This window comes from Histomonas meleagridis (genome assembly GCF_020186115.1).
Source record: "Histomonas meleagridis strain 2922-C6/04-10x chromosome Unknown contig_95, whole genome shotgun sequence".
Lineage (NCBI taxonomy): Eukaryota > Parabasalia > Tritrichomonadida > Dientamoebidae > Histomonas > Histomonas meleagridis.
Window position 1 is genome coordinate 237,443 of NW_027150927.1, and position 13,930 is coordinate 251,372.

The window sequence follows — 13,930 nt, forward strand, 5'->3', positions numbered from 1 at the left end:
ATAAATTTGTTTGGTTTAAATGAAATGTTCATTTTTGGGATTTTCTCTTGCACCATTCAATGAAAATTAATCGTTGAGCCAAAGACATTTTCAATTGTATTTGATTGTAAAATCACTTTTTCTATATATGTGATTAAATAGTTTATGTGATTGTAAATCATATAAATTATTGAAAACGAATGTCAGCCTGCCAAATGCTCGTTTTTGCCTTTTTCCTCTGTTCTGTTGTTTCACAGAAAACGAATGATCCTAATTATTGCGAAGACTGTGACCCATGCAAGTATGGAGAATATTGGCCACAAGGAACAACACATCACTGTGTAAAATGCCCAAAGGGTACATACAATAATATTCGAGAAGCCCGCCAATGCACACAATGCCCATCAGGTTACTATGCCGATAAAGAAGGAACAAAGAATTGCAAGCCATGTCCCGTCGGTTATTATTCTAATGTTGATGAACCTTCAACTCTCGAAACCTGCAAGAAATGTCCAGAGGGAACTGTCGCTTCTACTGAAGGTTCATCTCAATGCGTTCCAATTGAGACATGTAAAGCTGGATATTATATCGATGAAATCACCTCCAAATGCAAGCGATGTCCCGCAGGAACATACTCTGAGGTACCTGGCCTCTCCAAGTCCTCTTGTATAAAATGTCCACCAGGAACATTCAGTGATATCGATGGAGCCAAATATTGTCTTCGTTGCACAGATGGTCGTTACAGCAGTGAGGAAGGTGCCACGTTTTGTGATAAATGCCCAGATGGCACATTTTCCAACAATACATATCCAGAGTCTTTAATCAATTGCAATGAATGTCCACCAGGAACAGAGAGTTTCTATGACGAAGCCTCACCATATTGCAAGACATGTGAAGCCGGCTATTATTCTGAGGATGGATATCGATGCATTGAATGTCCAAAAGGATATGCGTCAGAAGAAGGGTCCTCCAAATGCACACGTTGTCCCGCAGGTTACTACAGCAAGAAAGGATCATCCAAATGCCGACGATGTCCCGATGGAACATATGCCGAATATTCCGGATCTGGCGAATGTCAAGAATGTCCCTCTGGATACTTCTCGAACAGCACATATCCCGACTCGTATGAGAAATGCTTTGCATGTCCACCAGGTTCACGAGGCGGGTACCCACGATATGAATGTCATCGTTGTTCCGAAGGATTTTATAATCCATTATATGGACAAATACAATGTAACCAATGTCCGCCAGGTACATACAGTGATCATTTAGGTGGCACAGAATGTAAGAAATGTCCGAAAGGAACATCTGCACAATTTAGTTCAAGTCCATCATGCGGTAAATGCCCCAAAGGTTCATACGCTGACGAAGAAGGATCACAGTATTGCAAGGCATGTATGCCTGGAACTTATGGCGATGTGATCGGAGCAACTTCCCAGGAAGCTGCTTGTAAGAATTGCCCTTGTGGCTTGTATAACCCTAAGAGTGGCTCTGACAAATGCTATGAATGTCCTGCAGGTTATTTCCCTGATAAATATCAAATTAAATGTGTAAAAGTTGAAGATGAATAAAGTAATGATAATTTAACGGTCTCTTATCGTTGTGAAATATGATGTGAAATGACAACGATGTGATGAAAAAACAAATTATTGAATTGATGAATATACATTAAGGGATGTTTTAATCGAAAATAAAATAAATTTTCAATAAAAAATGAGTGTAAAAATTATAATTTTAAAAGATAAAAGAAAAAGAGGTACTCAAATCTTGCAATATTTTTACAACGATAATTTTATGTTAATAATGGCATCGGTAAAATATTACAAAAATACCCTAGTTATGAAATTTTGACTATTCAATCTTTCCAAATTCGATATGATTTCGACCATACTTTTTTCGGGAAATTTGGGATATTTCCTATATAGACATTGATTTTTTTATTCAAAAAAGAGGTCCAAGTGAAGTGAAAAACTGACACTCTGAACAAAAAATTTAATTTTCTCAGCATCTGTTGCATGAAATTCTAAATAAATATAAACACAAGAATATACATTGTAAGTTAATATTAAATATTATGTGTCATAAAAATATATCAATTTTTTGAAAAAAATGATTATTTATATTCCTTTATTGTATTAAGATTTTTTCGCATTAACAATGAAGGAAATAATATGAATTATCAATTTTCAATAACAAAAATGGAATTAATTTTCGAGACATTGCTAAAATAAAGTAATTCAAAAAAATATTACAAAAATTATTTGGTATATATCACAAGATTAAATTTTTCTTGAAACTCAAGAATTAATATATCTATTATATATTTAGTTTAATATATGAGAAAGAAGCGAAATCTAACGCAGAATTTTGAGAGATTTATGTTTTTATATAATAGATCAAGAAAAAAATTCAAAGAAAATCAATGGTTTATTTGATCTCTCAGCCAGGACGAACGTTATGTTTACACAGCCAAAACCCTCTTGAGACAACAGAAAAAAGGGTAAATTTTGCTTTGTAAAGCAGTGAAATCTCAATTTTTTGATGTCAAAAATCGAAAAACAATAATATCTTTTTTTTGTGCGTTAAAATTTTGGAAAACAGAATTTTATATGCTTAACAGACGCTATTAATAATTAAAAAAGAATCCTAACGCTAGATAGGTCAGTTGGACTACCTCTGTTCTTCAAAAAAATAATTTAAACAATGAGACGAAGAAAATTATTCAAATAATTGAATAAACACCTAAAACATCATATCATACCATTTATTCATTCATTCATTTGTTTATAAATTGTCAACCATCCAACTTATAATTGGATCAACATTAGTCCGTTTTTTAGCTGAAGCACAAAAAAGTTGAACTTGACGACTTTCAACTTCTTGAAGTCGAAGGCGTGAAATAATTTCATGTGATTTCATAGATTCTGGTAAATCTTCTTTGTTGGCTATAACAAGAATAGGAATATCAATGATTTCTTGATCATTAAGAAGTGATTCAAGTTGAACTTCACTTCGTTCAACTGCTTCTTGATCTGCAGAATCTAAAACATAAAGAATAACATCTGACGTCTTACAATATAAACTCCACAAATATTGATAAGATTGATCTCCTCCAATATCATAAACTACAAGATCAACATTACCAATACTAGTAGTAGATGAACGTGCTCCAATAGTAGGTGTAATTGGTGCTTCTGTATCTTCTTTAGAAATGGCTCGAACTAACGTAGATTTCCCTGCATTTGGAAGTCCAACAATAGTAACTGTTAATTCTTTAGAAAAGAAAAGGCTTAAAAGCCAACGCCAAAATCTTTTAAAAATGTTCATGTGTACAATGACAGGGCACCCCAACGTATTATTGTAATTGGTCAAGTCAAAATGGATTCGATTCCTCCTATTCCTTTTCTTCTGGAGCGTATCGCATTTCCTGATAAATATGGAAGAGAAGATTTTCAACGTGCCCATCAAGCGTTAAACGATTATTTGCAGAATAATAGAGTCGATGCGATTATGAATTTTTGTGCAATACTTGAAAATATGGAAGGAAAAATCGAATTAAGACGACAAGCAGTAATACAAATTGCTTCTTTATTAAATCCTCGAACGCCTGAAATCAGAGATAAGATCCTTCAAAATTTATGGAGCGTTGGTGATTTTTCTGTCCGCCTCAAAGATTTAATACACAGATCAGTTACTGAAAGTGACTTAGTTATTCGAAATTTTTCATGTCAAATTTTTGCATTTATTTTTGGAATTGAAAGTGGACAATGGATGGAACCATTAAAAGAAATTTCTGGTTTACTTTTGGGTGAACTCAACAACGAAAATCTTCTAATTGCCTTTTTTACGATCTATAAAGAGATTCTCAACTTATCTAATTTCTCACAAGAGCTCAAAAAGGTAGAACTTGTCGGAATATATCGTAATTTTTTTGCATCTGCTTTGAAAATCCTTAGCATTCCATATAATAGCCAAACTTGTCTCACATTCCCAGTTCGCGAGGCAGCAGCAGAAGCTGTCCTTTATACTATACAACGCCTGAGCGAGTTAATTGAAGATGGAGTTGAAACAAAGATTCCATTAATTCTTCAAAACATTGAGAATTCATTTCGAGATGCAACACCAAAACTCTTTCAATTACTTCATGTTATTATGCTTTATCTTATTAAGAAATTCTATCCTTTATCTCCTCATTTTATGCCGACTATAGCTACTTATGTAATGAATGGATTTAATGTTTATGATCCCAAACTTAGAAGTATACCCATATATTTTTGGCAAGAACTTGCACAATTTGAAAATGCATATCGAAAAAAGCCGACTTTCAAATGCGAAATGTTACATTTATCACGAACAGCTGTTCAAGGATATTTCGAAAACTTCTTTAACATTATGATTAATATTGATCCAAATGATGTCGAGATTGAATCCACACTTGATCCCTTACCACATATGTTTGCTGCATCTTCTTTACAAGCCATATATAAAGTCGAGCCAGATATTGTATTTAATCTATGTACTAATCGAGCAAAGGAATTAATTAATAATGGAAAAGTTTGGGTACATTTTCATACAGCATTATTACTTGTATATTCGATATTAGAACGTCCGACAAATCCTAATGCATTTATACCATTTTTAGCAAGTGTACTTGATAATTTTGTTGCATGTTGTTCACCACAAAACCCCCCACATTTAAGAGAAACAGCATTATTTGTTATGTCATTAGTATTAAAATATTATCCAGATTTAGTTACTAATGCATCTGATCCACACCATGCAATTAAGGTCATATTAGACATTATACAACCACCACCACAAGAACTAATAATCATAGAACGATATTCCACGATATTATATTATTTATCAGCTGTATATACTGTCAAGAATTCATTTGAATCAATCATACCACAATATTTTGAACAAATTTATAATATGTTCCAATGTATGTTAGATTTTGTTCTCAAATCAGAAAGTAGTGATGAAAGTAGTAAAATTAGTGCTATCACATCAATTACAGAAGGAGTTTGTAATTTAATTTCGAATATGAAATCTGAGAACATTCCAATGTTATCAGTCTTATATGGACAAACATGTCAAACTTTAGCGACATCAGCAAATGGTTTTATGTCTGGAGGTATTTTATATTCTTATCAAGCAGGACTTTGTTCGATAATCACCACATTCATATTAAAAATTAAAACAGCTGTTACACCAGATCAATTCCAAGCTACTGTCCAATTACTATTTGGTTTATTACAAAAACAATATTATCTTCTCTATGAAGAAGGATTAATGACATTATCATCATTAGTTAAATGTTTCCCACCTGCACTTAATGAACAACAAATTATTCAATGTTTAGGGTTCATTCAAAAAGGTTTAGGCTCACGAAATGAAGGAGTTATTAATGCAAGTGTTATATTGTTAAGAGAATTATTTGAAAAATATAATCGTAATATGTTAATGATGAACATTTTTGATGATGCATTTACATCATTACGCAATTTAGTTATGAATAACCCTTCTAAAAAAGATATTCATCCATTCGTTATACAAACAATTGCGACAATGTTCGAAGTTTTACGTGATGTACCTGAAGCTGCTGGTATTCTCCAACAACATCATCGCAATTTAGAACAATTCTTATCAACAATTCGTATGAAAGTAACTACGTTAAACTTTGAACATGAATCGGATATAGAATATGCAAATCAATTGTATATATCAATCGCTAATTGTTATAGAGCTTATGCAAAGAACTTTTATGCAATGCTTTTTGAAGGTGATGGCTCTCCTGAGCAATTACAAGAAGAAAGAACACAACTATTGGAATTGGATAATTTGGCTCAAAACATATTACAAATTGGTAGGGATAATATCGAGGACGATTTAATTTTGGCTTTTATGAAGACGGCAAGACAATTTGGTGAACATTGCTCAAGGAGAAATAACGTGATATTAAATAGAAGAAAAATTCATGACGTAATAAGTATTGGAATTAAAAGAACTCAGAGTAAATATCCAAAGTTACACCAAGAGGCAAAGGAAACTGCAGCATTCCTTAAATCAAAATAAAAATTAATTGACTATTGTAGTTTTGATGTAAAACACTGAAATTTGTTCAACTTTGACAAAGTTTTGAGTTTTGTTGTTGGCGGACGTTAATGTGGATAATTAATTCGAAATGAATATAAAATTAACTTTAATTTAAAAAGAGTTATCTTACTTCTCGAAAAGGAGTTGATAACAATGATAAAGATATTGAGTTTTTATGTGAAATTGAATTTAAAGAATGATTGGTGATTCAATCAAATAATTTAAACAGAAAATTGTAAAGGAATACAAATACCGAATATTTAAAGTATCATATCATACCATTTATTCATTCATTCATTTGTTTATAAATTGTCAACCATCCAACTTATAATTGGATCAACATTAGTCCGTTTTTTAGCTGAAGCACAAAAAAGTTGAACTTGACGACTTTCAACTTCTTGAAGTCGAAGGCGTGAAATAATTTCATGTGATTTCATAGATTCTGGTAAATCTTCTTTGTTGGCTATACTCCACAAATATTGATAAGATTGATCTCCTCCAATATCATAAACTACAAGATCAACATTACCAATACTCGTAGTAGATGAACGTGCTCCAATAGTAGGTGTAATTGGTGCTTCTGTATCTTCTTTAGAAATGGCTCGAACTAACGTAGATTTCCCTGCATTTGGAAGTCCAACAATTGTAACTGTTAATTCTTTAGAAAAGAAAAGGCTTAAAAGCCAACGCCAAAATCTTTTAAAAATGTTCATGTTTCCTTTTACTTAGTTCCAATGTCAAATCAAGTAAAAAATAAACAATTCAATTTCCCAGAAAACACAAAAGTGACAAAAGATGGCATTTGGTCTCTTTCGATTTGAAATCCATTTTAGACAATGAATTTCGATCAACTTCTTAAAAAAAATATTCATTTAAAAAAACATTTATTTGTATTTCCTCCATTGATGTAATATGCGACTTAATCTTCCAACATGAATATTTTCTTGTAAGACCCCATTTGTGTTATTTTTTTCAGGGCAATATTCAGGTACTGTTAGTTTTCCATTAATTACCAGATGTGCTGAATATTGGGGAAAAAGGATTGGATCGTTGAGAAGATCGATTAATGGAGTGCCTTCCTTAGAGTGAAGTCTGCGAATTTCTTTGTTCTTCGGAAGAAGCCTTTCAAAAGCTTCATCGTCGAAAACCATCTGATCTGAATTTTGATCAGGAAGTGTCTGTGTGAAGTAAATTCGCCGCTTCGGAGCTGGCTGTGTTTGTTCCTGTTCTGGGTCTTCTTTAGATTCTTCAGATTTAATATTAGTTTTTTTCTCATTTTGTTCTTCTGTGTGTTCTTTGATTGAGGTTTCTTGTTGTGAGTGCTGGCGTTGAGGTTGTAATTGTGTTTGTTGGTTTTCTTCAGTTTTAATTTCAAAATGATCAGGATAACGAGCAAGTTTAGATTCCTCAATTTGAACTGTTGTTGGCAATCCATTAAATTGGATTAGTACTTGATTGTTTGAAATTGTTTCAATAACGACAGCATCATAAAACATTGTGGACCATTCTTTTTCTTCATCATCATACCAAAGAGCTAAAACCTTCTCTCCTGGGTTATATTTACCTAATGTTGATGGTGATTGAGTAACATGATCCTTGGATACTGTATATTTTTTATTTTCTTGTGATTCATCGTATTCATCACATACAACAAATTCTCCAGTTGGAAGAATTGATTCAATGCGTGTTAATATCCAAGCGTTTCCATCTTGATATGGAACATATGCAGCACAGAGTTGCCCTGGTTCAAGATTCAACGTAAATAAAGAGAATATTACCCTTTAACCGTCGTTTTTACCCCTTTGAAACATGAAATTCTAAAACAAATTTTTTCCAATTATATCAAGATATAATGTGCTTAAAAGATTGAGCTAGCTCATCTGCAAATGATTTTAGAGATGGCATTTTTTTCAAAAATAGATATATAAAAGATACATTTTAGTATAATGAGTTTTATTGGTTTCTATCAACAAAAAACAATAGGATTCAATCATTTGTAATAATTTTCATAATCCTTTTATCTTCAAGAGAATCAAAAACATATGTGTGACTTGGAAATCCACGCATATGTACACCTGTCCGAACAACGATTGCTTCAAATCCAAGCTCTATTGCTGATTTAGCGTCGTCTATTGTATCCCCTATGTGAACCATCTTCGAAAATTGTTTGATATTTTTTTCTTTCAAAGCTTTTTCGAGGGAAGATTCTATCGCAGACTTCTTACCAGTGAATGAAAATCCACAAATTTTGCTATCGAAGTATTTGGATAGTCCAACTCTTCGAAGTTTTTCCCATGCAACCAATTCATTATTTCCGGTTGAAATTCCTAATGTAATATTTTCCATGGAAGAAAGCTCTCTAAGTAATTTTTCTGCCCCTGGTAGTTGTTTTAGTTCACTTTTGACCTCAAAAAAGCATTTTTCGAAATTTTTTGAAAAAACATCAAAAAATTCTTTTGATGGTTCAATTCCATGAGATTTTACAATTTCGTCAACTGTGTCTTTTTTCACAAATTTGTTTGTGTTATTTTTAATTTGATTTATTGATGTTTCGCCAATTGTACGTTTCATTGCTTGAATAAAGAGACTTGGGTTTGGACCTGATTTTGCGTATTTTAGGAGTGTTCCATCTACATCAAATGAAACAAAAGTTTGTTTTTTCATGAAAGTTTGTTGTCACTTTTATATTTTCTTCGAAATTCTTTTTTCTTCATTTCTCATTTATATAAATTGCATATAAAAAAATTATAGTAAATAATTGTTCGTAGAATTTAAGAGGGCACAAAAAATCTGGTTTTTGTTTTAATCACAATATTTTTTAGTTAAAAAATTTGATATCCATCCTTAAGATGTTGACCGTTTACAATTTCAAACAGTTATGGAGGACGTTTATTTTTATTTTTGACGTTTATAAATGATCATGAAACTTTTTTATTCATTTTCTTCTAAATGAAAAGAAATAATGAATTATATACATTAAAATCTCTTCAAAACACTATTTCGAGCATGATCAAAAACAGTGTTATGCATGGTGATCAAAAAATAATATGTCTTTTCCATATTCTTTTAAGATTACTCTTTGCAAGTTTGTGCATTACTCTTTTGTTTCTAAAATGAAAGACTTTGATTTTTTTTTTAGTTTCTGAAAGCTGTTGAAATTAAGGAATTAAAAAAATGTGAATGCAAATTTTTGATGTTTTTTCTTGGTTCTCTTAAAACTAAAGAATCAGATTATCTTCTTGAAAAGCTCTATAAACAAAATATCATTAGCTCTGAGTTGCTTAAGCAAAAAGAATCATTGTACTTTGTCCATTTTAAATCTTTAGACTGAATAAAAAATTAGGGAGGTAATAATATATTTCGTTTTAATGATAAATATCAATTTCTTTAGGATGTTTTTATGATCCAAACAAAAAATACTGTTAAAGAACTTTCAAAAAATGATTGGGTGCTTCATAAGAACTTAATTATTGAAGGAATTATTCCAAATGATTTTGCAAAAATAATTCAAAATGATGAAATAGTAAAACTTCACGAAATTTCATCACTCGAAGATTTTGATTTTATCCATTTTATTCATTCTCCACTTTATGAGAGATGTGATTTTATTAACCCATATCATGTTAAACTTATTAAATATGCTGCATTTTTTGGATCAATTAAATGTTTTGAATATTTACTTGTTAATGGTTCGGATATAAAAAATATAGGCAAATATGCAATTGCAAGTTCATTTATGTAAACAAAATTATTCATCATTTTTAGGTGATCTTGAGGCTGAGATTGAATTTCATTGGAATGATATTTTTTGTTATTATCTTTGATAGTAAAATAATAAAAATTTATGGTTTAGAAGAATTAAGAAAAAAATGTGCTCTATATATAATTATGAAATTTTATTATTCTTGATTGAAGAAGGCACGAAAATATATGATAATATAATTAAATTAGCAGAATTTTTTTTTTTGAATTAAAATCTTGATGATCATCAATTTGTTGTCTTCTTTGAAATCTGGTGTAAATGGATCATCATCAATGTTCCCAATATTCATTACTGCTCCATTTGTATCTTATGTTTTAGCAATATATGTTTCTTCTTTATATACATATTCATTAGTTTTTTGTTTTTGTTTTGATTAAAAACAATTACAATAATGGTCTAAAATTTGGAAAAAATACTAATGCAAAATGAATTAGTAATAATTTTATTAGCATTGTATTTCATCAACAAAATGAAGAATATTTATTTGCAAAATTTACCCATCTTTGATATATCAAAGTCTTATTGGGAATGAAAATTATTATTCAGATGAATATATTAATGTCATTTTATAGTGTACTGTTCAAGCACATTTGTTATCCAAAATGAAATGGAAATAAAACAATTGAAATATCAAATTTATTTCAAGTATAAGATCATGACAGTTTTATTAATGTATTTTTATAATTTATATAAAAGTATTGGAAATTTGATTTTGGGGTTATATATAGGAATTTTATGATGACACGAAATGAATCAAATTTTTAACACTTTTGATAATAGTCATTTTATTACATTACAATATGTATTGTTATTAATATACCGAATATCTGGTTTTAATGTTCCAATTGTTTTGTAATTTTTATCTATTACTTTTGTATTTCTGTTAAATACTATGTTATTATTTTTATAATTATTCTCTGTATTACAAATTCATGAATAAAAAATGATGAATTTCTCAATTTTTCAGTAAAAAAAATAAACAAAATTTGGTCCATCAAATTCTTTCACTAACACAAACATCAACTCAATAAAATTCATTTTTATTTAATAAATAAATAATCATCCCCATTTACTTCTCCAACGTAAACACAATAAAAAACTGATGGAGACTACTTTTGATCGTTTTTAACAGAAATACCATTCAAAAAGTTGAATTTGGTGTTACGTTATTTTGCTGTAAATAATTCAAACATTCTTAAAGAATAGAAAATTTCTGAGACGTTTCTCTCTTTATATAACGTCAAGTTCAAACCGACGGTTGTTGGCTGGCAAACTTTGTTGAACCAGTTTTTCTGATAAACCTCAGGTTCATTTCACTACTTATATATGCAGCCTTCGCGTATTAAAACAGGCCGTCCGAAGTTTCACATTCGTGCTCGGTATATCAAGTATGACAATGAGATATATGAACTTGATCCTAAAGGAAAGTTAATCAAAACTGACCAAATTCAACCTCAGCATATTTGTTCTAATCCGCCAAACAATGATATTAAACAAAACCTTCCAGTATCTGATACTTTAGAAGAACAACCCAAACTTAATCCAGAAGTATTTATTGAAAATAATTTTTCTTATTATAATGAATTCTATCAGAAACCTTCAGAAGAATTTAACTACTATAATTCTTTTGGACTTAATCCGTCAGAAATAATTATTGACACTTCTAATGATTGTAATTATGAATTAGACCCATTTTTTGATCCGCTAAATGATATCGATTATTCACACTTAACATTTGGTGAAGACCTCTAATTTTATTCAATTATCTTATGATAATTTTTATTTAACCACTTAATTATGTGGTGTATTTTTTAACCCATTAATGTATGGGGAAAAATAACTAAAATAATTTAAAAATTATACCCATTAATATATGGGAAAAAAATAAAATATACCCTTTGGTATAAAGGTGTATGAAAGTATTCAAGTCCATAACATGGACTTAATATAAAAATATAAACATCAGCAAAACATTCAATCTTTGAGTAAAAACTGATTTACTTAAATCTAATATTTTTTTTATAAAGAAATGAGAACCAGGAAGATAATAACATCAGTTTTCTTAAAGAAGATAATAATTTACATTTCATTCTGTTATCAAGAAATTATGAATTTCCTGTGAACAAATTATTTTTAATTAAGCGAAAGAAAATCTTTGATCACCAATTCATCAAACAATGAATTTATTATATATAAATTTTCCAATTTCATTATTATAATTTGGTATATCAAACATTTTATTCACAAAATGAAACTAATGATATTATATATTTAATATCTAAAGATAATTCATAGTAAAGTAGAAGAAACCAACTTTTGATGAATTTTAATGTTTATATAAAAATATATTTAAACTAGACTGGCCCAAAATGACCGATTTAAATTCTTTTAATATGATATACTTCATGTTAAAATGTAATACCAAATGAAATTAAAAAAAAATGCTTACAACGAAGAAGTAATTTAAAAACATGAACTACAGTTGTAAATAATAGAAACGATACCCCAAAATGGTCTTATTATAGAAACACTTTTTTTAAATCTTTCATAATGCAATAATTTAAAGTAATTACATCTGTTCCATGCACATTTTTTGATATCAGCAAAAGAAATATTTTTCCGGAGATTTTTGTCTCATCCTTTATGTACGTCGTTTCCTATAACTTACCACAATAACATAAATATACTAAAAATATATTATAGTTAATACATAAGACAGATTTTATATTATGTGATTTTTATTTTGGCTTATCGCTTCGACCAAAGGAACATAAAAGAACTGAAATTCCAAATTTCGACGATCATAATGAATACAAAACGGAGTAAATTATTCAAAAAATTGAAAGACCATATTTTGGTCGTGCAAAATGACTGGAAGCTGTGGAACTGCAGATGTTTTAATTTGGAATTTAATTAAAGACAATAATTGTAGGTATAGTGCTAAAACAGAGTTTCAAATATTTTGTAGAAACCCTGAAAACGTTACTGGTTTATGTGACAGAAAATCATGCCCATTAGCAAACTCACAATATGCAACAACACGTCTAGAAGGTGGTAAAATTTACCTTACAATTAAAACACCTGAAAGAGTTCATATGCCAAACAGAACATGGCAAAAAATTGAACTTCCTGAAGATAAACTTAAGGCATTTGACATAATCAATGACCACCTCCAGTATTGGGATAAGTGGTTGATTGAAAAGGTACAACAGAGATATATTCGTATTGTTGAAACTCTCGAGAGAATGCGTGAAATGAGAAAAGCTCCAAAAGTTAAAGCACTGCCAATCAAAAAACGTGTTGAAAAGCGTAATGCATCTCGTGAAAAGAGGGCTTTAAGCGTTGCTCATATTGAATACAGAGTGAAAGAAGAATTATTACAAAGACTTCGTGAAGGTGTCTATGGTGAGATTTACAACCTCGAAGAAGATGCATTCAATGAAGCTCTTGATGAGTACGAGGAACCTCCTGTTGAATTTGTTGATGAGTCTGACTTCGACATCGAAGAATACGATGATGAAGAAGACGAAAAAGAAGATGCTCAATTAGAAATGGCATAGGTTGCATATTTGAATATAAAAAATTAAAGATTAATGTAAGCTCCAATTTGTTCCATTTTGCATTTTTTTATATTGTAAACTATTCAATGCAAAGAACGTTTATTTTTGCAATGAGCGAAGATAAAACTGAAATAGCTCTCGATATACTTCGTCATGTTCCTCCAAATGAAACTCGTACAAATCTACTAAATATTATTTCTTTGTCACCACAACTTGCTGATACATTATTATCAACCGTTGATACTCCATTTTCAGTTGAATATGATCCAATTGCTAAAAAACAATTTATCAAATGCGAATATAATCGAGATTTTGATTCTTATAGATCACCATATACAAATAAATATTTCCCAGAATTATCAGATGGTTATATTCCAAATCAAAGGCTTCTAGAAATTGAATCTCGTTCAAACCATGGTTTCCAAAAATACAAAGAAATGTATTATGGGAAAGATAGCGTTTTATCTGTTTATTGTTGGGAAAATGAATCAAATGAAATTTGCATAGGAATATTTATACACAAAGGATT

At 30.0% G+C, this 13,930-nt stretch overlaps 7 protein-coding genes across 7 annotated transcripts; 4 read left to right on the forward strand and 3 right to left on the reverse strand.

Annotated features, from left to right (window-relative positions):
• Positions 1–194: 194 nt before the first annotated feature.
• GO595_009755 (Insulin-like growth factor binding protein,N-terminal) lies at positions 195–1,550 on the forward strand (the record flags this gene model as incomplete). Its single annotated transcript, XM_067923475.1, has 1 exon — positions 195–1,550. The coding sequence occupies one exon, from the start codon at positions 195–197 to the stop codon at positions 1,548–1,550; it is 1,356 nt and encodes a 451-aa protein (XP_067770065.1).
• Positions 1,551–2,763: 1,213 nt separating this feature from the next.
• Positions 2,764–3,306, reverse strand: GO595_009756 (ADP-ribosylation factor-like protein 8B; the record flags this gene model as incomplete). Its single annotated transcript, XM_067923476.1, has 1 exon — positions 2,764–3,306. The coding sequence occupies one exon, from the start codon at positions 3,304–3,306 to the stop codon at positions 2,764–2,766; it is 543 nt and encodes a 180-aa protein (XP_067770066.1).
• Positions 3,307–3,357: 51 nt separating this feature from the next.
• GO595_009757 (uncharacterized protein) lies at positions 3,358–6,057 on the forward strand (the record flags this gene model as incomplete). Its single annotated transcript, XM_067923477.1, has 1 exon — positions 3,358–6,057. The coding sequence occupies one exon, from the start codon at positions 3,358–3,360 to the stop codon at positions 6,055–6,057; it is 2,700 nt and encodes an 899-aa protein (XP_067770067.1).
• Positions 6,058–6,380: 323 nt separating this feature from the next.
• GO595_009758 (ras small GTPase) lies at positions 6,381–6,791 on the reverse strand (the record flags this gene model as incomplete). The annotated part of the gene is made up of 1 exon (XM_067923479.1): positions 6,381–6,791. The coding sequence occupies one exon, from the start codon at positions 6,789–6,791 to the stop codon at positions 6,381–6,383; it is 411 nt and encodes a 136-aa protein (XP_067770068.1).
• A 171-nt stretch (positions 6,792–6,962) lies between these two features.
• GO595_009759 (haloacid dehalogenase-like hydrolase family protein) lies at positions 6,963–8,424 on the reverse strand (the record flags this gene model as incomplete). Its single annotated transcript, XM_067923480.1, has 2 exons — positions 6,963–7,819; positions 8,142–8,424. 2 exons carry the CDS (start codon positions 8,422–8,424, stop codon positions 6,963–6,965), a joined length of 1,140 nt encoding a protein of 379 aa, XP_067770069.1.
• Positions 8,425–11,167: 2,743 nt separating this feature from the next.
• GO595_009760 (uncharacterized protein) lies at positions 11,168–11,593 on the forward strand (the record flags this gene model as incomplete). Its single annotated transcript, XM_067923481.1, has 1 exon — positions 11,168–11,593. One exon carries the CDS (start codon positions 11,168–11,170, stop codon positions 11,591–11,593), a length of 426 nt encoding a protein of 141 aa, XP_067770070.1.
• Positions 11,594–12,708: 1,115 nt separating this feature from the next.
• Positions 12,709–13,401, forward strand: GO595_009761 (Mak16 protein; the record flags this gene model as incomplete). Its single annotated transcript, XM_067923482.1, has 1 exon — positions 12,709–13,401. One exon carries the CDS (start codon positions 12,709–12,711, stop codon positions 13,399–13,401), a length of 693 nt encoding a protein of 230 aa, XP_067770071.1.
• Between the last annotated feature and the right edge of the window lie 529 nt (positions 13,402–13,930).